Source organism: Mobula birostris, chromosome 24 (assembly GCF_030028105.1).
Source record: "Mobula birostris isolate sMobBir1 chromosome 24, sMobBir1.hap1, whole genome shotgun sequence".
NCBI classification, from domain to species: Eukaryota; Metazoa; Chordata; class Chondrichthyes; order Myliobatiformes; family Myliobatidae; genus Mobula; species Mobula birostris.
Window position 1 is genome coordinate 473,358 of NC_092393.1, and position 23,932 is coordinate 497,289.

The 23,932-nt window shown below is 41.4% G+C and overlaps 1 protein-coding gene across 1 annotated transcript in view; it reads left to right on the top strand.

Annotated features, from left to right (window-relative positions):
• lrrc59 (leucine rich repeat containing 59) overlaps positions 1-23,932 on the top strand; it is a 51,333-nt gene that overhangs the window by 24,643 nt on the left and 2,758 nt on the right. Inside the window, exons 4-7 of the mRNA XM_072242685.1 lie at positions 10,166-10,324; positions 15,738-15,842; positions 16,695-16,767; positions 21,502-21,669. Of these exons, the coding sequence (XP_072098786.1) occupies positions 10,166-10,324; positions 15,738-15,842; positions 16,695-16,767; positions 21,502-21,669 (505 nt within the window). The remainder of the gene's footprint in view (positions 1-10,165; positions 10,325-15,737; positions 15,843-16,694; positions 16,768-21,501; positions 21,670-23,932) is intronic.

Genomic DNA, 23,932 nt, shown 5'->3' on the forward strand with positions numbered 1-23,932 from the left:
CAAAAACGATTTGCAGAAAAGAGAAATCAGCACGTGCACGCATGCGCACTGGTGTTTGCGCAAGGCTTCATGGTCATTGTAGTCTTTCTCGGGGTGAACACAATGTATTTGACTGCCACTCTTGTCCGTTGGCAACCATTCCCCCCCCAGCCCCCGGTCGGCCGGTCCGCAAGAATATTGTCAATATGAAACCAGTCCACAGTGCAAAAAAAGTTGGGGACCCCTGCTTTATGAGACTTTAAACCACGAGTTATACCAATAATATTTGGAGATTCTCGAATAACAATTGCAAGAGGTTCTAATGCAACATTAAATAATAAAGGACTAAGAGGACAACCTTGTCTGGTACCTCGAAAAGAGGAAAAAAAAGTGAGTTTAAAGAGTTAGTACGAACTGAGGCCATAGGAGATTGATATAACAATTTGATCCAGGATATAAATTTCGGGCTGAAATTAAACATTTCGAGCACCTTAAATAAGTAAGGCCATTCGACTCTGTCGAAGGCTTTTTCAGCGTCTAAAGAAATGACGCATTCAGGATCATTTTGTGACGGGGTATAGACAATGTTTAGCAGTGTACGAATATTATAAAAAGAGTAACGACCTTTAATAAAACCCGTTTGGTCTTCCGAAATAATATAAGGAAGTGCTTTTTCTAATCTGTTTGCTAATAATTTAGAAAAAATTTTAGAGTCTACATTTGATAAGGATATTGGTCTATAAGATGCGCATTGAGCAGGATCTTTATCCTTCTTTAATATTAAAGAGATCGATGCTCTATAAAAGGTTTCGGGAAGTTTACCAAGTTTTAATGAGGCCTCCAGAACCCTGAATAACCAAAGGATTAATGAGGATGCAAAAAATTTATAAAATTCCGAGGTAAACCCATCAGGACCAGGAGCTTTCCCCAGGTTCATAGAAAAAATAACATTCTTAATCTCATCAGTGGTAAAGGAAGTGTCTAACATAGAAGATATATTATGTGGAAATCTTAGGGAAATCTAGGTTATCTAAAATGTCATACATATGTTTAGAGTCTCGTGGAGATTCTGATTGATATAAGGAGGAATAATAGTCAAAAGAGGATTGATTAATCTCAGCTTGATCAAATAGCAGTTGATCTTTTTGATTATAAATCTGATTAATTCGAAATTTAGTATAGTTAGTCTTCAACTGATTAGCCAACAGTTTACCAACTTTGTCACCATGTATATAAAATTCGCTTCTTGTTTTCATTAATTGATTTGCAATAGAGGATGAAAGTAATAAACTGTGTTCCATTTGAAGTTCAGTTCTTTGTTTATACAACTTCTCAGAAGGAGCTGTAGCATATTTCTTATCAATTTCCTTAATCTTGTCCACAATAACCAGCTCCTCCTCCTTCAACCTCTTCCTCAAAGCAGCAGAATACGAGATGATCTGACCACGAATATAAGCTTTAAAAGTATCCCAAAGGGTGTTCATGGATATATCCTTTGTACAGTTGATTGTAAAAAAGAAATCAATCTGTTCATTCATGAAGTTAACAAAATCGTCCTGAAGCAACAGTGAATTAAAATGCCATTGTCTATTATTTTGTGTATTGGCCGATATTTTAATAGAAAGCTTAAGTGGAGCATGATCCGAAATGGTTATAGAGTCATAATCACATTTAATCACTGAAGAAGTAAGACGAGAGTCAATAAAAAAAAATCAATTCTTGAATAGGAATGATGAACATGTGGAAAAAAAAGAAAAATCTTTTTCCTGAGGATGCAAAAAACGCCAAATGTCCGTCGACCTGGAATCTGAGAGAAATGAATTAATCACGGTTGCAGATTTATTGGGTAGAGTCCGTAAAGGAGCCGAACGGTCCAATAATGGGGATAAACAAGTATTAAAATCCCCGCCCCAGATTAGTGAAAACTCGTTCAAATTCGGGAACAAATTAAATAATGATTTATAAAATTCCGGACAGTCAATGTTGGGAGCATAGACATTAACCAAAACTACCTTTTTATTAAAGAGTAAACCACTAACCAATAGAAATCTACCATTCGGATCAGAAATAATATTGTGTTGTACAAAAGTGATTGAGGGATCTATAAAAATAGAAACTCCTCGAATTTTAGCGTTGGAATTCGAGTGGAAGTGTTGATCCTTCCAGAATTTGAAAAAACGTAGTTTGTCCCCCCTCCGCACATGAGTCCCTTGTACAAATAGAGTATGTGCTTTAAATCTCCGGAATACTTTAAATGCTTTTTTCCTTTTTATTGGATGATTAAGACCGTTAGTATTCCAAGTGACAAAATTAATAGTAGACTCCATAATCCCTAAAGTCAACCCTCAAATAGGGGAGGATTGACAATAGGTTCGACCCACGAACCCGGAAAGGGAACAGAATAAACAAGAGATAATGGGAAAGAGAACACGACCAATACTTCGGTAATATAAGTAGCCCAAGAAGAAAGAAAAACTAATGAATTCCCCCCCCACCCTGTACCCCCAAAGCTAAATCTAAGATAGACCAGCCAGAAAGAAGTGACCACTAGAACTACCCCCATGACTTCCGATAGACGCTCACTAAAGAAAAGTGTATATATAAAAAGATTAGCTAAAGGTATAAAACAGTAAAAGGAATTTTAAAAAAGTACACCGATTAAAACGAAAAAGATATAATACAAAGAAAAAACAGATACATATAAAGAAAACCGTTAACCTACAACGGACCGTATAATTAAACAAGAAAATGAAATATTAGCATAGACTAGCCAAGAAAACTACAAAAAGTATGTTTGAAAACTACAAAGTTTAAGGCCTCCAGGGATATACGTAGATTAACTGCCTCCGATCAAACAGATGATTTAATAGTGCGATTAAGATGTTGAAGGCAAGAGTTGATCCAGGTAACTCTCGCCTTCCGAGGAGAGTCGAAAAAACGGGAAGACCTATCAGACAATCGAATCCTCAAACGTGCGGGATAAAGCAACACTGGTTTTAAATCCGTCTTGTAGAATTCCGACATCACAGATCTGTAACGGACACGTTGATCACGAACCTGTTTACTAAAATCTTTAATTTGTTTTGAAATTCTATCTAATTCTGCTTTAGTTTGTTTTTACAAAGTTTAGCTGAATAAGAAATAATCTGACCACATAAAAATGCTTTAAATGTATCCCACATAACTAATTTAGACATACCCCCTATATCATTAAAAAGAAAAATTCTTTTATCTGGGTTTCAATGAAAGTGACAAAGTCAGAGTTTTGCAATGTCTGAGACATGCGCCAAAGTGGGCAGGCAAGAGTGACGTCATCAAATTCAAAAGACAAACTCAGAGGCGCATGATCAGATATAGCAATAGCGTCATATTCACAGGTTTTAACACTAGGCAAGAAGCGGGGATCGATTATAATATCATCAATCCTCGAATATTTTTTATAAACGTGTGAGAAGAAAGAATATTCTCTATTATCGGGATGAAGATACCTCCACAAATCAATCAACCCAAAATCAATCAAAAAGGAATTAATAAATGACACGGATCGATTTGGAAGTCGCTGATTGGTTGAGCTCTTATCAATTATAGGATTTAAACAACAATTAAAATCCCCACCAATTATGAGCATATATTCATTTAAGTCAGGCAGTAAAGCAAATACCTTTTTAAAAAAAAGATGGATCATCTAAGTTAGGACCATACAGATTAACCAAAGCAACTTTTCTGTTACAGACTGTTCTTTTAACAATTAAAAAATCTACCATTAGAATCTAATTCAATATCCTTTTGAATAAATATATTAGGTTTAATGAAAATAGGCACGCCTTTTGTTTTACTCTGAGAAGTAGAGTGGAATTGCAAACCATTCCACCACCTAAAAAATCTATTTTGATCTCCCACCCTGATATGTGTCTCTTGAGCAAAATTTATATCAGGTCGGAATTGGTTAATAATTTTAAAAGTCTTCTTTCGTTTAATAGGATGATTCCAACCAAGTACATTCTAACTTATTAATCCATTTGAACAGCATACTATAATTTCATTCTACTTTATACATGCACAAAGCACATACCAATGCAGGATGATCAAAGATGGCGGTGATGAAGAATACAACCAAATAGAAAACACGCATGCTCCAGAACACCCAATGGGAAAAAACTAACTCTAAACCCACCCACCCACACCCAGAAACCCGAAAAGGGCAAGCGATCTACGATAGAATTCAAAGCTGCTGACTGCTCTGTCTGTGTTTTCTTCCCTCCCCCCAGTTAGTAAAAAAGTAGAGTGATCCTGTGAGAAAGACAGTAAAGTCTCAGCAAAACAAGGTATTTACATTCCATCGACTGATAAGAAAGAACCAAAATAATGTTATCTCTTAGAGAGAAAAACCAGCGCCATGTTTAAGTTTAATATTAATTCCCTAAAAAAGCTTTAAATTCAGTTATAAAATGTTATAATAAAACAGAAAAATATATAAAAAGCCCTATTAGTAGGAAAAACTACCAATTAGTTACTAAGTATTAAAGGAACAAATCGCCTTATCTTCTTCCCTCAGTCATAAAATGTCCAGGGATCATTTGAGCAGAGATACTTAAATCTTTCCAAAGGAAAACCAATAATGTGCAATAAAGAACAACTCCTCGTGTTCTTTAATTAGTCTCTCGATGAAATATACAAGTGACCTTCATAAATCTTCTTTCCAAACTGCGAATAATATAGAAATAGCCAAACAGCCTTTCAGATGGATCATTCAACAGCGGTGTTGGTGACAGCGGCAGGAAAAGCCTGAACAAAATCCAGTGCAGCTTTTGGATCAAAAAAAGTATGAGGAGGAGAATTAGGAGGGAAAATTTTAATTCTTGTCGGATACCTCAAAGATGGGAAAAGATTCTTATCATATGCTTGTTTCATTACCAGGGCAAATTTTGATCTTTGTTCCATTATCTCTTGGATAATCTTCATAGAAGTGGAGCTCAGATTCCATAAATCTAAAAACTCTCTGTTTTCTTGCCTGTCGTATTATTTGATCTTTAATTTTAAAGTGATGAAAGCGAACCAGAACAGATCTTGGTTTACTAGAGTCCTTCGATTTCGAGATAAACGCCCTGTGTGCCCTTTCTATAGCAGGCGGCTTTGATAGAATGGTAGGAAATAAAGTGTGGAAAAGCTTACCAAAGTAAGCCGTTAGATCTGCATCTTCAGCTCCTTCCTGCAGCCCAACAATTCTTATATTCCTTCGTCGAGACCTAGTTTCCAGGTCTATAATCTAATTTTGATATCTTTCCAAACGAGTTGTAGCTTCAGACAGCTTTTGCTTAGTTACCTTCAATTCCTCTTCGTGTGAAATAACTTGAGTTTCCAGGTCTTTAAGTTTTCCCAGAAATGACTTCATTTCATTACTATTCTTTTCCAGTTGGTCTTTAATTGATCCATTCTGATCCTTAATTGAATTCAGTGTCCGAGCGATATCTTCAGCCCATGATGACATTTCATCAGATCTTTCCTTTTGCACCTTTCCTTTCCCATTACCTTTATCACTAGGTTCAGGTAAATTCTTCCTACTTCTTGTAGACATAGACATATTGATCACCCTCAAGAATCAACAAGTAAAAATGTTAAATTCAAAGCTTAAACCAGGGGGAAAGAAAGAAAACTAAGAGCAGCAGAAGAATACTGCTACTCCATTTGCAGACAGGGGCGGTCCCTCGGGCCTCTACTCTCTTTCAAGTTTGTGAAGGTTCTGCATGTCATCTAAAACTTGGACAAACGTGTATACGTGCATGGTGGTGAGTATACTGTCTGGTTGTAGCATGGTCTGGTCTGGTCTAGACGCACCGACACCCTTGAAAGGAAAAGCCTACAAAAAGTATTGGATACTGCCCAGGCCATCACGGTTCCCCCCCCCCCCCCCCGAACCATTCAGCACAACTACAAGGGGTACTGTCACAGAAATGCAGCATCCATCATCTAGGACCCCCACCATCCAGGCCATGTACTCTTCTGACATCAGGAAAGAGGTACATGGGCCTCAGGGCTCACACCAGTAGGGTCAGGAACAGTCATTTCCCCTCAACCATCAGGTTCTTGAACCAGAAGGGATGACTTCACTCAAATTCATTCACTCAAACATTGATTCCACAACCTATCGACTCACTTTCAAGAACTCTCCAACTTGTTCTCAATAATTATTGCGTTTTTATTTATTTATTATTTATTTTCCTCTTTTTGTATTTGCACTGTTTGTTGTATTTTGAAAGGTTGTTTTTGTCTGCCTTTGTTATATGTGGTTTTTCACTGATTCTATTGTTTCTTTGTTTTTACTTCTGAGTGCCCACAAGAAGGTGACTCTCATGGCAGCATAGAATGACACATATGTACTTTGATAATAAATTTACTTTGAACTTCAAAGTAATGTTCCAAACCCTATCCTCAACGTTCTGATGAAGGCCAGCACGCTAATCACTTTAAGATACCTTTATTCCACGTTGTCTTCCGGTCATCTGGTACCTCGCCTCTGGCCAGTGGAAGAACTAACCTTCTCTGTTAGAGCCCCAGCAGTATCCTATCTTTACTCCCAAAGCAACCTGGGACATATATTATCAAGCCTTGGGTATTTATCCACCTTATGCCTACTCAGACATCCAATATCTCCCCATTTTATATCTTAACGTACTTTAGAATTACGTAATTCCAAATGAAATCGCCACCACAGTACCCTTGGTGAATGTAAATGAAAAAAACTTACCACTGACATCCCCTCTGTACCCCCTTTCAAGCACCTCAAAACTGTGCCCTCTCTTGTTAGCCATTTCAGCCCTGGGAAAAAGCCTCTGACTATCCACACGATCAATGCCTCTCATCATCTTATACACCTGTATCAGGTCACCTCTCATCCTCTGTCGCTCCAAGGAGAAAAGGCCAAGTTCACTCAACCTAGTCTCATAAGGCATGCTCCCCAATCCAGGCAACATCCTCGTAAATCTCCTCTGCACCCTTTCTATAGTTTCCACATCCTTCCTGTAGTGAGGTGACCAGAACTGAGCACAGTACTACAAGTGGGGTCTGACCAGGGTCCTGTACAGCTGTAACATTACCTCTCGGCTCTTGAATTCAATCCCATAGTTGATGAAGGCCAATGCACCGTATGTCTCTTAACCACAGAGTCAACCTGCGTAGCAGCTTTGAGTGTCCTATGGACATTGACCCCAAGATCCCTCTGATCCTCCACACTGCCCAGAGTCTTACCATTAATACTATATTCTGCCATCATATCTGACCTACCAAAATGAACCACCTCACACTTACCTGGGTTGAACTCCATCTGCCACTTTTCAGCCCAGTTTTGCATCCTATTGCTATCCCGCTATAACATCTGACAGCCCTCCACACTACCCACAACACCCCCAACCTTTGTGTCAACAGCAAATTTACTAACCCATCCCTCCACTTCCTCATCCAGGTCATTTATAAAAATCCTGAGGCACACTACTATGCAGAATATGACCCGTCTACAACCACTCGTTACCTTCTGCGGGCAAGCCAATTCTGGATCCACAAAGCAAGGTCCCCTTGGATCCCATGCCTCCTTACTTTCTGATTAAGCCTTGCCTGGGGTACCTTATCAAATGCCTTGCTGAAATCCATATACACTACATCCACTGCTCTACCTTCATCAATGAGTCTAGTTACATCCTCAAAAAAATTCTATTGGGCTCATAAGGCACGACCTGCCTTTGACAAAGCCATGCTGACTATTCTTAATCATATTATGCCTCTCCAAGTGTTCATAAATATTGCCTCTCAGGATCTTCTCCATCAACTTACCAACCACTGAAGTAAGACTCACTGGCTTATAATTTCCTGGGCTATCTCTACTCCCTTTCTTGAATAAGGGAACAACATCTGCAACTGCAACCCTCCAATCCTCGGGAACCTCTCCCATCCCCATTGATGATGCCAAGATCATCGCCAGAGGCTCAACAATCTCCTTTCTCGCCTCCCACAGTAGCCTGGGGTACATCTCATCTGGTCCTGGTGTCTTATCCAACTTGATGCTTTCCAGAAGCTCCTGCACATCCTCTTTCTTAATGCCTGTGTCTCCAGCTCCAAGAACAGATTTCCCCTTTAATCTCTAATGGGCCCCACTATTGCCATGTTCAGCCTCTTATTGTTAATATTTTCATAAATTGCCATGGGATTTCTCTTAATTTGTCAGCCAGTACTTTGTGGCCTCTCTTTGCCCTACCATTTTTTAGGCACTCCTACACCCTTTATACTACTGACGTGCCTTCCTTTATCAGCCTCTCTGTTCCTTGAATTCCTGGGTTCCTTGAATTACTTCACCCTTGCAGGAACCAATTGTTCATAAGCTCACTGATTCACTTTTAAATTAATCCTGTGCCCAAATCTACAAGCAGCTACTCCCAGTCCAAATATGAATTATAATTACTGTAACTGCCATCAGTGAGCCTTTCCCCATTAGACGGTACTGGATCTAAGACAGCTTGTTATTGGCTCCTGGGCATACTGATCTGGAAAATCATCTATTATATATTCCATGAATATATCTTCTACACTATTACTGCTGATTGGTATGATCAACCTATATATGAATTAATGCCTTTGTGGTTATTGTATTACTCTTGTTCCTCTATTTTCCTAATTTACACACAGGCCCTATCATTTGGGTCTATATTCAACCTGTACTTAAGCTCCAATTAATTCGATTTTCTGCGCAAAGATCTTTGTCTACAATGTTTATCCCATCCTTTATTATCAAGACTGCCCCTAATTCTTAACATATATTTGTTGTTCTTTCATTGTGCTAGGTCACACTTCTCATCTAAGATTTTTGTTAGAGTGATTTAAGGGCTTGAGTGGCTTAGGAAACTGGCGTATTACTGTTTTCACAACACAGTAAGGCATCAGGACTAAATGGCAATTGGCCCATGGGAGACTAAAAGAAATTATGACAGACTCCCAAACAGTAAGCCATGCATGAGAGGCTGTGCCTGGGACAGCACTCTGACCTAGATTACCATTCTGATCTAGAGGACCAGTTTTGTCCCTTGCAATCCTTTTGCTCTGAACATATCTGTAGAATCCCTTAGGATTATCCTTCGCCTTGTCTGCTAATGCAACCTCATGTCTTTTAGCCCTCCTGGTTTCTTTCTGAAGTGTTCTCTTGCATTTTGATTACTCCATGGGTACCTCACCTGTTCCTACCTGACTATACCTGTAATTCACCTTTTTTTTCTTAACTAAGGCCTCAATAGCTCTTGAAAACCAAGGTTCTCTATGCATGTTATCTTTACCGTTTATTCTGACAGGCACATACAGCCTTTGTACTCTGAAAATTTCACTTTTGAAGGCCGCCCCCCCCCCCACTTACCAAGTACACCTTTGCCACAAAACAGCCTGTCCCAACCTGCACTTGCCAGATTCTTTATGATACCATAAAAATTGGCCTTGCTACAATTTAGAATCTCAGCCCATGGACCAGACCTATCTTTTTGCACATTTACTTTGAAAGTATGGTATTGAGATCACTAGATACATAGTGTTTCCCTGAACAAACTTCTGTCACATGCTCTAATTACCTTAATCAAGTATTACACACTCTCGTTGGGAACTCTGTGTAAGAAAACTTTTCTGAACACATTTGACAAACTCTATCCCATCTAGTCCTTTTACAGTATGGAAGTCCCAGTCAATATGTGGAAAATTAATATAATCTACTATAACAACCTTATGTTTCTTGCAATTGTCTGCAATCTCTTTACAAAGTTGTTCCTTTGGACTGTTGGGTCATATCTTCCTTATTCCCTCAGACTGTTGGGTCTTATCTTTCTTATTCCTTAGTTCCGTCCATCTGTCGTGGTGTTCTTGAATGGTCGTGAGCTCTAAAGCTCCCTCCAGAGACTTAGATGAAATGAAGGCTGCTTAAAAGGTGTGTAGTGAGGGAGTAGCTAGGTGTCTATGGTGTGATCTTTTCCTTGCCATCCTTTTTGGTGAACAAAATCACATGACACTTGAAAGGACATTGGAAATGTTCAGATTAATTGGCTGTTTTTTAATCTTTATATTGTTTGTGGTGGAGGGGGGTATGATGCTATGGACAGGTTGTCTATATTTTGTGATTTTTTTTTCTTTCGTGTTTTACTACTTTACTCAATATCAATCACAGCCGGAGTTTTGCAGCTTGACACATCTCATCAGGCTGGATCTCAGCAAGAACCAGCTACAGGAGCTTCCCTCGGACTTTGGTCGACTCCTGAACTTGCAACATCTGGACCTGTATAACAACAAGTTGATCAGCTTGCCTGTCAGCTTTGCTCAGCTCAAGGTAAGGAGCCTGCTCTGACAGCCAGTCCATAGGAAAGAAATGTTTTGTGTCTTCGTATCTAGTGCTCTAACTTGTGCTTACCTGAGACTACAATATTCCTTTCCTACTGCAATTGGAATGTTATTTAAAACTCCAGTTGGATATGAGAACTGGATATATTCCTACCCAGAAATTAATATCAATCAGTCACAGTTCTCAATTGTGGATCACTGCTGTCCTCCCTCAGATTTCCCTTCTGATGGATTATATTCCCAGCTCCGTCCAATGCTGTCTCCTGCACACTTTTGAAATGGTAATTCCGAGTTCAATGCAAGTTTTAACTTTGAGACCATATCATCAGTTTGGGAACATTACCACAGTTATTTATTTATTGTGCTTCAATTTATTTTCTTAAGGATCTTCATTATTTTCTCCGATTGGTCCAGAGTGTTTGAGGTGATGGTTTTGGAATGGTGTTAAGAAAATCTTGGAACAGGTTTCTAATTCATTGGTGGAGTTTCAGTAATGGATCTTTGTGAGAAGGTAATTTCAGCAATAAACCATATGTGGAGTTTAAAGCTCAGTTTAATGATTAATAGAACATAATGGTTAGGGACTCAGAACGGACTATGGACTTTGTAGTTATGAGGAAGCAAAAAGATTACTTCCAATTTGAAACAAGGGTAAAGTTGATGCTGAATGAATTAAGATCGAAGGTGAATAATTCCTTGGACCTGCAAGTTAATACAAGTTGAGTTCCCCCTTATCCAAAATGCAATTTCACAGGTGTGCAGGAGATAGCATTGGATGAGGTGTTACAGATTTTGGATTTTTTTGAAAGTTTGGAATGAATATATATATATTCATTCCAAAAATGAAGAAATACTCAAATGGTAAAATAGTACAACCGGGGCTGACAAGCTATTGTAAAAACAAAAGAAAGGGCATACAACAAAACAAAAGATTAGTGGGAAGACAGAGGACTGGAAAGTTTTTAAAAACCTACAGAGAGCAACTAAAAAAATGATTAGAAGGGAAAAGATGAACTATGAAAACAAGGTAGCAAATAATATCAAAGTGGATTGTAAAAGTTTTTTTTCCAAGTATGTTAAAAATAAAAGAGAAATGAGAGTGGACATAGGACCACTGGAAAATGAGGCAGGAGAACTAATAGCGGGGACAAGGAGATGGCAGATGAACTAAATGAGTATTTTGCGTCAGTCTTCACTGTGGAAGACACTAGCAGTTTGCTTGATGTTGTAGTGTGTGAAGGAAGTGAAGTGGGTGCAGTTACTGTTACAAGAGAGAAGGTGCTCAAAAAGCTGAAAGACCTAAAGGTACATAAGTCACTTAGTCCCTAGAGTTCTGAAAGAGGTAGCGTTAATGATTGTGGTGGCATTAGAAAATATCTTTCAAAAATCATTGGACTCTGGCATGGTGCCAGAGCACTGGAAAATTGCAAATGTCACTCCACTCTTTAAGAAAGGAGGAAGGCAGCAGAAAGGAAATTATAGACCAGTTAGCCTGACCTCAGTGGTTGGGAAGATGTTGGAGTCAGTTGTTAAGGATGAGGTGATGGGAGTACTTGGTGACACAGGACAAGATAGTACAAAGTCAGCGTGGTTTTCTTCAAGGAAAATCCTGCCTTTTGAACTGTTGGAATTCTTTAAGGAGATTACAAGTAGGATAGATAAAGGGGATGCAGTGGATGTTGTATATTTGTATTTTCGGAATGCCTTTGACAAGGTGCCACACACGAGGCTGCTTACCAATTTAAGAGCCCATGGTATTGCAGGAAAGTTACTAACATGGTTAGAGCATTGGCTGATTGGTAGAAGGCAGCAAGTGGGAATAGAAGGATCCTTGTCTGGTTGGTTGGCTGCCAGTGACTAGTGGTGTTCCGCAGGAGTTGGTGTTGAGACCATTTCTTTTAATGCTGTATATCAATGATTTAGATGATGGAATAGATGGCTTTGTTGCCAAGTTTGCAGATGATACGAAGATTGGTGGAGGGGCAGGTAGTGTTGAAGAAACAGGATGCAGAAGGACTTAGACAGATTAGGAGAATGGGCAAGAAAATGGCAAATGAAATATAATATTGGAAAATGCATGGTCATGCACTTTGGTAGTAGAAATAGATGTGCAGACTATTTTCTAAGCAGGAAGAAAATCCAAAATCTGAGATGTGAAGGGACTTGGGAGTCCTTATGCAGAACACCCTAAACTTGCAGGTCAAGTTGATGGTGAGGAAGGCAAATACCACGTTTATTTCAAAAGGTCTAGAATACAAGAGCAAGGATGTGATGTTGAGGCTTTATAAGGCACTGGTGAGGCCTCACCTTGAGTATTGTGAACAGTTTTGGGCTTCTCATCTAAAAAGAAAGATGTGCTGACATTGGAGAGGGTCCAGAGGAGGTTCACAAGGATGATTCCAGGAATGAAAGGATTATTATATGAGGAACATTTGATGGCTTTGGGTCTGTACTCGCTGGAATTCAGAAGGATGGGGGTGGGGGATCTCACTGAAATGTTGAAAGGCTCAGACAGAGTAGATGTGGAAAGGATGTTTCCCATGGTGGGAGACTAGGACAAGAGGGCACAGCCTCAGGATAGAGGGATACCCTTTGAAAACAGAGATGCAGAGAAATTTCTTTAGCCAAAGGGTGATGAATTTGTGGAATTTGTTGCCACAGGCAACTGTGGAGGCCAGTTCGTTGGGTGTATTTAAGGCAGAGATTAATAGGTTCTTGACTGGACATGGCATCAAAGGTTATGGGTAGAAAGCCAGGAACTGGGGTTGAGGAGGAGAGAAAAAAAGATGAGTCATGATTGAATGGCAGAGCAGACTCAATCAGCCAGATGGTCTAATTCTGTCCTACGTCTTATGGTCTTATAATAAGATAGCTTGGGATCACTATCTTTTCCAACTTTGCGGTACGTAGTCATTGTCTTACACTTGTTCATCACACTTATGCACTGTTAAAGCCATTCAGCATGTTAGATTTTCATCAGCGATGATCTTGGCAAGCTTGTCAATGAATTTCTCTGCTGTTTGGTGATCAGTAGACATTTTATCACCTCAAATCTTTAAAAATGTAACACTGTGCCTTAAATTTCTACATCCAGCCTGCTGAATATTCACAACTGCCTTCAATTTAGAAACATAGAAAACCTACAGCACAATACAGGTCTTTCGACTCACAAAGCTGTGCCGAACATGTCCTTATCAGAGAAATTACCTAGGGTTACCCATAGCCCTCTATTTTTCTAAGATCCATATACCTGTACAGGAGTCTCTTAAAAGACCCTATCTTATCTGCCTCCACCACTGTCGCCGGCAGCCCATTCCGCCCTTCCACCCTTAACCCATGATATCTAACTTTAGTCTCACCCAACATCAGTGGAAAAAGTCTGCTTGCATTAGTCCTATCTTTACTCTTCATAATTTTGTAAACCTCTATGAAATCTTCCTTCATTTCTCCTACACTTCAGGAAATAAAGGCCTGACCTATTCAACCTTTCCCTATAACTCAGGTCCTCAAGTCCCGGCTCCGTGCTTGTAAATTTTCTCTGTACTCTTTCAATCTTGCGTGGTGTGCCGACAACAACCTCTCCCTTAACACCCAGAAGACCAAGGAGATCATTGTGGACTTCAGGCATGCTAGGAGCCACACTCACGTCCCCATCTACATCAACGGAGCTGTAGTGGAGCGTGTATCAAGCTTCAAGTTCCTTGGTGTCCACATTTCTGAGGATCTCACCTGGTCCCTGAACTCCTCCATCCTGATCAAAAAGGCGCAACAGCGCCTTTATTTCCTGCGGAGCATCAAGAAAGCTCACCTCTGTCCCAGGATACTGATGGACTTTTACCGCTGTACCATTGAGAGCGTACTCACCAACTGCATCTCAGTGTGGTATGGCAATTGTCCCGTATCGGACCGCAAAGCACTCCAGCATGTGGTGAAAACTGCCCAGTGGATTATCGGCACCCAATTGCCCACCATTGAGAACGTCTACCATAAACACTGCCTGGGCGGGCGAAAAACATTATCAAGGATGCATCTCACTCTAACCATGGACTTTTTATTCTTCTCCCATCCGGTAGGCGCTACAGGAGCCTCTGCTCCCGCACCAGCAGGCACAGGAAGAGCTTCTTCCCTGAGGTTGTGACACTGCTGAACCTCACATCACAGCGCTAAGCAGTATTGCACCCATATTGTACTGTCCCAGTACTTTTATAATTGTGTGCTGTAGCACTTAATTTTTATTCACAGTTATTTTGTAAGTAATACTATTCTTTGAATTTCTGGTCAGATGCTAACTCTAGCTGGTCCAGATTCTGCTGCCAACCATGATGGCTCATTAGGGAAATGATAAAACTAAGCTGAAACTGCTCATTGGAATCCTTGGGGCTGATGTTAGAAATGCAGTAAATTCATGCACAGTACAGTTCCTTTCCTCCTGCAGTGTAATGTAACCTTGATTTGGTTTATGAATACAGATTAAGATCAGTTTTCCCTACTCCTTGTTGTGAAGACATTCAACGAGACAGTGTTACTCAGTTTTAATAATTGTCACTACATAACAGTCAGGAGTAGCTGTGTACATACATCTACTGATGCTTCCAGACACATCTTCAGTGATGTTCCTGGAATCATCGGGTGTTTCGGGTCTTTCAACATCATACAACCTCCTCCAGGTGACTCAGCCGGGGCTGATCAGACCCCAGCTTGTGTCCAGATGGCTAGCTACTTATGACTCCATGGCTCCCCTCTTTTGAGCCACAGCCATCTTGAGGCTCTCTCTGCCGCATCGGTGGTACTGCGGATGGCCCTCCTCTTCCTCTCTCCCTCGATGCCCAAAATGCTGAAGGCTCTAACTAAAGAACGGGCTACGAATCCCCTACAACCAACCTCCACTGGGAGACACCTCGCTCTCCATCCAGCCTGCTGACAGTTGCTGACCAGTCCTGCGTACTTGGAGAGCTTCCTTTCAAAGGCCTCCTCCAAGCTATCTTCCCATGGGACTGTCAGCTCCAGCAGCACCACTTGCTTAGTCAACTCAGACACTAGGACAATGTCTGGTCGCAGAGTGGTGGCTGCGATATAGTTGGGGAACTTCAGCTGCCCTTCGAGGTCCACCAACAGCTGCCAGTCCCTTGCAGAGGTCAGAATGCCTGCAGATGTCCTTTTGGCAGGTATTGGCTGCTCCCCAGCTCTGACAAAGGCAATGGTCTGCTTTTCAACAAGACAGTGTTACTCAGTTTTAATAATTGTCACTACGTAACAGACAGGAGCAGAAGGAAGAAATATGTGACACCTTTTGCTTGCCCAGGAGGCTAAGTGTATATGCTCCTGTAAATTGTAAGAAACAAGTTATTCTGTGTTTAAATAGGTCTCACAGTGATGATAATAGATTCTCTTTTTTTAAACAGAACTTGAAGTGGTTGGATTTAAAAGGAAACCCACTCGATTCAGCACTGAAGAAGGTGGCAGGGGATTGCCTGGACGAGAAGCAGTGCAAACAAAGTGCAGCTAACGTTAGTTTCAGCATTTGGAGTTCAACGTCAGAAAAGTACATCTGTTGATGTGGTATTCCAAAACTGAATGGAGTTCAGGGGTCATCTGCCTACTTTAGGAAGAGACCACCTGATAATTCTATACTCAATTTATGAACACAATAAAATGGTGCTTAATTTTTGGTGATTTCACCAATTACGCAATGACAGTGCTGCTTAGGATAACTCACCTGGTTTTCAACTTTTTCCATTGTATCACCTGCAAACTTACTGAACTATGTTTTCATCAGATGCAAAGTGCTGGCTGCCAGGGTTCCAGAACCAATCCTGGTGACAGACATCCAGTTACAGACTCATTCCTCGACCATCATACTGTCACTATTACTGTCAAACCAACTTCAAATCAGCTTTGCCTAATTGCTCAGGGCTCTAACCTTTTTGGACCAGTCTCCCGTCTGGAGCCTGAAGACTTATCTGAAGTCCATATAGACTATACAAAGTGCAGTATTGCTCATTTTTTCCCTGTAGATTACCCACCACTGATGTTACCAAGCTAATCCCAAAGCAAAACACCACATTTGTTGTTCTCAGGTTCAAGGAGATTTGATCATTTCTATCAGAGCCCCATTAATGTCTCCCATAGCAATGGGTGAATCATCTCATTGGCCCCTGGGGATCTAACCAGCTTTAACCACACAAGTTTGTGTTGCAGTAATCTTGGTGAAAGAGGACAGAATATTTGGGAAAAGTTACACCAGTATCCCATTGTATAAGAATGTCTGTTTGTAGCTATGTTTGACAACCATTGTACAGTGTTACTTACTGAGTTCAGAGAAAGCTTGTAAACTTTGTTTTTTACCTTTGCCTACTTAGGTGTTGCGATACATGAAAACCATTCAGTCCGAACAAGATCGTGAGAAGCAGCGACAGTTGCAGGTTGAGAGAGGTGAGAGACTACATCGCAAGGTTCTGTGCAAGTGGTAGGCAGTCAACAATTCCAACGTTGCCCGTATGTTTCCTGTCAATGAATCAGTGGGCACATGCCAGCCCTACAGTACCTACCTCCATTCGTGATTTTTTTTATTAAAATGTTGAATCTGAGGCTTCGAGTCAAACCTAATCTCATTGTTGGTAACCCAGTACTAGAAGGGAAATAAAACTGAAGCTCTTTATTCATCTTCTTAATCAGGAAGACAAAGTCTATTATTGTGCTCCCAAGTCAAATAAGAATGGACTTATTAACCATTCTGCTCAGCTATGCATTTTATCTGGGGGCAGAGAGATAGTGAATCTCTCACAATTGTGAGAGCACAGAAGCCTGAAAGCATGCACCTTCAGGCTCAAGGACAGCTTCTTTCCCATTGTGGTCACCTTGAACAGACTGGGCCTCGCAATCTGCCTGGTTATGATGGTGCATTGTATCATTTTCCTGCACTGCTCTTTCAGTAGCATTTACATTTTATTCTGCACTGTTACTTACCTGATTCAAGCTGAATGTGCAGTGTAATAATTTGATCCTGGTGATATAGTGAAATATCAGTACCACTCTCAGTTGCAAAATCTTCCTTCTTGGAACAGATTATTGCCTCATTGAACCTGTAGTTGCAGTAGTAATCAAATAATGCATGGTCACTTCTGGATTCTTCTGGTCTAACAATTTTATTTTCCATTGTTATTTGATGCAAGCTTTTAAGGGAATTATTTTTTACTGAGTCTCCTTCTAGGTTGATGAAGGCTGTTGCCTGAAGCTTTTGTGAGGGTTAAGGCCTCCTTGTCCTAAGCAATGAATTGTTACCTGGGTGTAGTGATTGAAAGGTACCATGTGCACAGGTGTATTAAGAAATTCACTTCTGGGCAATGAGAAGCTTTCTAGTGCTCTCATTAGTGGTAAATTAAAAGATTTGCTCATTTTGAGGTTCAAAACACTACCTCCAATTGCTTTGGGATATAATCAATATAAAAGCATACAGTTGCAGGAAAATGTTAGTGAACCCTTTGCAGTTACCTCATTTTCTGCATTATCTATGTACTACTAAAACTCTCATGCTCTGTCTGTCTGTTTGTGACCTCCAGTTAGCGCAAATGGTGCATTACAGCGGCATTTTTTTTGGCTAAATCGAATTAAAATGCACTAACTTACAGAATGCAGGCAAAGTTCAAGGTTATATATTCGTATAAAATTCCTCATTCCCCAAAAATCAACTGGCTGACTTTCACCCGAGACCCGATCGGCCATCGTGGAAATCGGGATGCGACAGTCCGACACATGTGCACGGCCAGCCTCAGCAGCGACACCTACTGGAGCAAAAGGGCAGGGCAGCTCTATTTCGAGGGGTCACATTCTGCTAATCACCATCAGCATGTGTAGGATTGGGACAGATCTAACTGCCACTCATCAATAAGAGATAATTAAATCTTACTGTAATGACGTACTTCGAGACACCCATAAAACCCTTTGCTGCAGTCAAAGGAGAGCAGTGACTATATCACGTCCATTTAGGAGAGCACCAACCACATCATCAAGAATAATCAGCATGCTTTGGTGTTACTGCTTCATATCTTCTATCCAGCATTATGGTAAAAAAAAAATGGTCAGCCTAATTATGCCACATGGAAAGGGAAGGGGGACATTATGGTCAAGAGTTGATGCCAAACGTCGTCAGGAAGCGGCAAAGAGAGGGAGGGGACAACAATCGGTTGAGGCCAGGGCCAAACGACTCCAGGATCAAAGAGTCAGAACAAAAACAGATGAGAGAAGAAGAGACAGAGGAGGAGAGGCATGCTCGTCTCCAGGATCAGAGACAAACAGCAAACAGCTGAAGAGATAAAGAGATGGGGGATGAAAGGGCTGCACATCTCTAGAATGACAAAAACAGGCACAGAAGGAGGAGAGAGGAAGAGACAAAGGAGCTGAGAAATGCATGTCTCCAGGATCAGAGACAAACAGCAAACAGCTGAAGAGATAAAGAGGCGGGGGACGAAAGGGCTGCACGTCTCCAGAATGACAACGAGGGGCACAAGGGTGGCAGATAAACCAGAAATAATGCCATCAAAAGTGTCCTTCGTTAAATGAGGAGCTGCTATATTTGCTTTGCTACGCATCGTTCTTCTTTAATAAACTGAGGTTTTCTACTTCAGTTTCCAAAGCAAAGCAATACTAATAGCATTCAGGAAAATTTAATGTTCATTCTGGTCACATCAGACTGCACTACCCTTCTCTCAAAGGGTGCTCCAACGGGTCACCCCGTTGTCTAGTTTACTCATAAAATGTGGTCTGATCTTCACAGTAATAGGCAAACACCATCTGCCTAAACTAATAATACACAAACAATTGTACTTTGCATCAATACAGTGTACACCATTTAAACATTCACAGTCTAGGTTCAAAAAAGCTCGTGGACCTCTGGGTTCTACAAAAGCTATTTGGTGTCAGGTGCTCACGAATGAGGTGAGGTTGGAGTGTCACTTATAGAGGTGCCTTTCCCTATAAGTCAGATTATTGACAGAGCCTGCCCTTCTTAAGACAGATCTGTTTATGTGCACCATGCCTCGATCAAAACTACTTTCAGAGGACTTTAGAAGAAGAATTATAGAGATGCATGAAGCTGGAAAAGGCTACAAAAGCATTTCTAAAGACCTGAGTGTTCATCAGTCCACAGTAAGAGAAATTGTCTACAAATGGAAGAAACTCAGTACTGTTGCTACTCTCCCTGGGAGTGGGTGTCCTGCAAAGATCACAGCAAGAGCACAATGTACAACGCTGAAGGAGGTAAAAAAGAACCTGAGGATAACAGTAAAAGACCTGCAGAAGTTTCTAGAACTTGCTAAAGTCTCTGTTCATGTGTTCACCCTAAAGGCTGATTTATACTTCTGCGTCAAATCGACGCAGTAGGTACAGCATCACCGCAAACCCTACGCAGAGCCTACACGGATCTCTACGCCATAGCCTGAGGCGCACCTCTCCCAAAATGTAACTACGCATCGCGGCAACGCAGACTGCAACAACTGTGATTGGTCCGCTTGGTAGCATCGCATTTCCTCCTGTGCTGAAATAGCTTCCCATTGGCTGACTGAAGGGCAGGGAAGGAACTCTGGCTGCAATGCTTTCCATAAAGCTTTACAGATCTCCGAAGTTATGGAGGACACATTTCGCTTTTACGAAAAAAAGACGCTTGCTTTAAACTTGTTTACCCCGAGAAAGACTACCATGACTATGAAGCCTTGCACGGGCAGGTGTGTGCGCATGCGCGACGTGCTGGAATTGCAGAGCGGCGCAGACACACCAATGCACAAGTATAAATGCCCACGACGCGCGTAGGCCATCTGCGTAGGTTACGGTGTCCATTTGACACACACGCCTTAAGAAAAACACGAACAAGAATGGTGTGGAAGGACACCACGGAGGAAACCACTGCTCTCCAAAAAAAACACACATTGCTGCATGCCTCGAGTTTTCAAAAGACTACCTGAATGTTCCAGAACGTTCTGCGGATAAATGACAAAAATAGAACTTTTTGGCAGAAATGCATACTGTTTGGAGGGAAAAGGGCACTGCACACCAACACCAAAACCTCATCCCAACTGTGAAGCATCGTGGTTTGGGGCTGCTTTGCTGCCTCAGGGCCTGGACAGATTGCAATTGTTGAGGGAACAATGAATTCAAAATTGTATCAAGATGTTTTACAGGAGAATGTCAGGTTAGCGGTCCGTCACCTGAAGTTTAATGGAAGTTGGATGATGCAACATGGCAATGATCTGAAACACAAGAGTAAATCAACAACAGAATGGTTTAAGAAGAAAAAAAAATTATGTTTTGGAATGGCGGAGTCAGAGTCCAGACCTTAACCCAATTGAGATGTTTTGGCATGACCTGAAGGGGGTAGTTCATGCAAGGTATCCAGAAATATTGATGACCCAAAACAATTTTGTATGGAACAATGGTCTAAAATTCCTGCTCAATATTGTGCAAATCTGATCAGTAGCTGCAGGAAACGTTTGGTGGAGTTTATTGCTGCTAAAGGAGGTTGTACCAGTTATTGAATACAAGTGTTAACATACTTTTTCCAGCCTGGACTAAGAATGATTCATAATGTGTGCATTAAAGACATGAAAAGTACAATTGTTTGAATGTTATTAGCTTAGGCAGGTTGTGTTTGTCTATTATTGTGACTTAGATGAAGATCGGACTACATTTTATGAGTAATTAATGCAGAAATCCAGGTAATTGCAAAGGGATCACAAACTTTTTCTTGCGACTGTTCATAGAAACAACTGGCCATTTTCTGCTTCAGTCAGTCAATGACATCTTTCATCTCAGTGTCACTTTCCTGCACCAGTTCCATATCCCTTGATTTGCTGAATAGCTAAAATTCTTTTGATACCTGCAAGGCAACCTGGGAGCTAATTCAGTAACAGCAAGCTCCCTGCAGTAGCAAACCAAGTAAGTCACTGGTTTTTATAGTGAGTGCCCCTTTTGCAGGGTACAAGGAGAACTTCGTGGGTCCTTTCCAAACATGAGCAAGGCCATAGTTTAACATCTCATGTTCCAGCAATATCACACTGGAATCAAAAACCTGCTTAAATTCTTGTTTGGGGTTGGATGTTGAGGATATCATTTACGGGAAAAAAACAATAGCACAAAACCAAAGGCTTTAACTGCCAATTTCACATCTTGTTGCAGAGATGGAGAAAAGACGGGAAGCGGAGTTGCGGGCTAAGGAAGCAAGGGAGCGAGAGCTGCGTAAACGTGAGAAAATGGAGGAGAAGGAAAGACGCCGGAAGGAGTACGATGCACAGAAACTACAACGGTTGAAGGAGACAAAGGAGCACGGTCGTGGTGTGCTGGAAAGTAGGTGGAACGTGGAAGAAAGGAAGGAGGGTAGCCTACAATTCAGGTGCAACTGTAACGTGACTTTTGTCACAAATTGCACCTGCTGTGTAAATGTGCTTTTAATTAGATGGGGAATAAGCAGGGTTAGTGAACGTAGAAACAGCAGAAGGCACTTGTATGGACACAATGGGTGACTGCATCCAAACTTGTTTTCTTTAAAAAAAACAAAAAATCCTACGCTTGGCTTTAAAATGAACGACTTATTTATCATCAGTTGTTGAATGCAGAACAATTTCACCCATCTAGCACTGTCTGCATGTGATAGATGGAAGAAATTTCCATTTCCGCTATGAATTGAGAAGATGTAGTCTTTGAGGAAATGCCTCGTCTGTTGATGGCTACATCGGTGTGTGTGGAAGATGATGGTACCTCAAGACTGCTCATCCCACAGCCCAACCCGAAGCCCTGGCTGATTGCAGAGATGCACTCCCTACTAACAGCCCAGGATCCCAGCTCTTTATTTCACCTCCCCCCCCCCCCCCCCCATTTCACCTACCACCTTGTTTCTCCCTCCCCTCCCCACACCTTTTAACTCTACTCCTTTTTTCTCTCCAGTCCTGCTGAGGGGTCTTGGCCCAAAACGTCAACTGTTCTCTTTTCCATAGACGCTGCCTGGCCTGCTGAGTTCCTCCGGCATTTTGTGTGTGTTGCTTGGATTTCCAGCATCTTAAGATTTTCTCTTGTTTGTTGCCTTCAAGTCTAGTAACAGAACAGCTCCCAGGGCAGTCAGCATCTTAGGCATTAAGATGGCAAAGACTGCCTGCACACACAGAAATTCAAGAGCACCTGTCTGAAAGTGTGTGGCTGGGCAGCAAGGTCATTACAAGGAAAAACATTGTCGACTGTACTAGTGACACTTCCCTTCCTAAGCAACGGAGCAGACAGTCAGGATGCACAACTGCTGCTCTTTTCCTATTATCCTCAGCGAGGGCTGGCTGCTGTTTGTATGTTGGCCATTGCTGTGTACGCTCTCACACATGACTGCAGTGCCAAACACCTGAGGATTTACACTGATGACATGACACGTGAGGCTCATCGCCAACAACAACGAGACAGCCTACGGAGAGGAGGTGGAAGAGCTCGAGGCCTGGGGACAGGCAAATGGCTTCTTCCTCAGTGCCAACAAGACAAAGGAGATGGTTGAGGGCTTCAGGGGAACTCACACCTCTCACCCTTCTTTACACTGTTGGCACAGTAATGGAAACTGAGCAGTTTCAAACTCCTGGGAGTACACATCTCGCACAGTCTCTCGTGGTTCTAATACACATTCTACACAACAGGGAAAGCTCACCAAAGCCTCTCCTTTCTGAGGAGGCTGAAGAGAGCTGGACTATGTACATCTGTGCTCAAACGATTCTGCGAATGCACAGGAGAGAGCATCCTAACATGCCGCATCACTGCATGGTGCAGAAACTGCACGACGGACAGGAAGGCTCTGCAACAGCCCAACGTACTGACACCAGCCTATCTGCCATCATGCCAGGACTCATTTGTTCCTTCTACGCCATGTCATATGATGTAGGCAGTCACGGTCTTTCCATGACCATGATCAATCTTGCCAAATTTTTCAACAGAAGTGGTTTGCCTTTGCCGCCTTTTGGACAGCGTCTTTACAAGGTGGATGACCCCAGTCATTATCAGTACTCTTCAGAGATTGACTGCCTGTTGTCGGTGATGTGCACCATCTGCTCACATGGCTTCACGTGATCCTGATCGGGGGGCTAAGCAGCTGCTACACTAGGCTCGCGGAGGGATGGAGTGTCATATGCCTCCTTTGGTAGAGATGTATCTCTACCCCACCACCCAAGTCACACCAGGACAGTATCAAAAACTTACTTTCCCCAAGCAGTGAGGGTGATAACACCTCCACCCATAAACCCACATCTCTACAACTCCACTACCTCTATCATTTCCTGTCAGTTACCTTGTGTACAGACACTCCTGTGCCTACTCATATAGTCATACAATTAATGTATGTATATAAACTATCTTATGTATTTATATGCGTTGTGGTTTTTAAATTATTATTGCATTCTTTAACTTATTTTCTTGGTGCTGCATCGGATCCGGAGTAGTAATTTATTTCATTCTCCTTTACACTTGTGTATTGGAAATGACATTAAACAATCTTGAAAGGGTCTGGGTTAATTTGTAAATTCATCCAGGATTTCCCAACCAGCAAACACAGATGGCTATGGGTGATTTGACAGGTAGAGAGAAG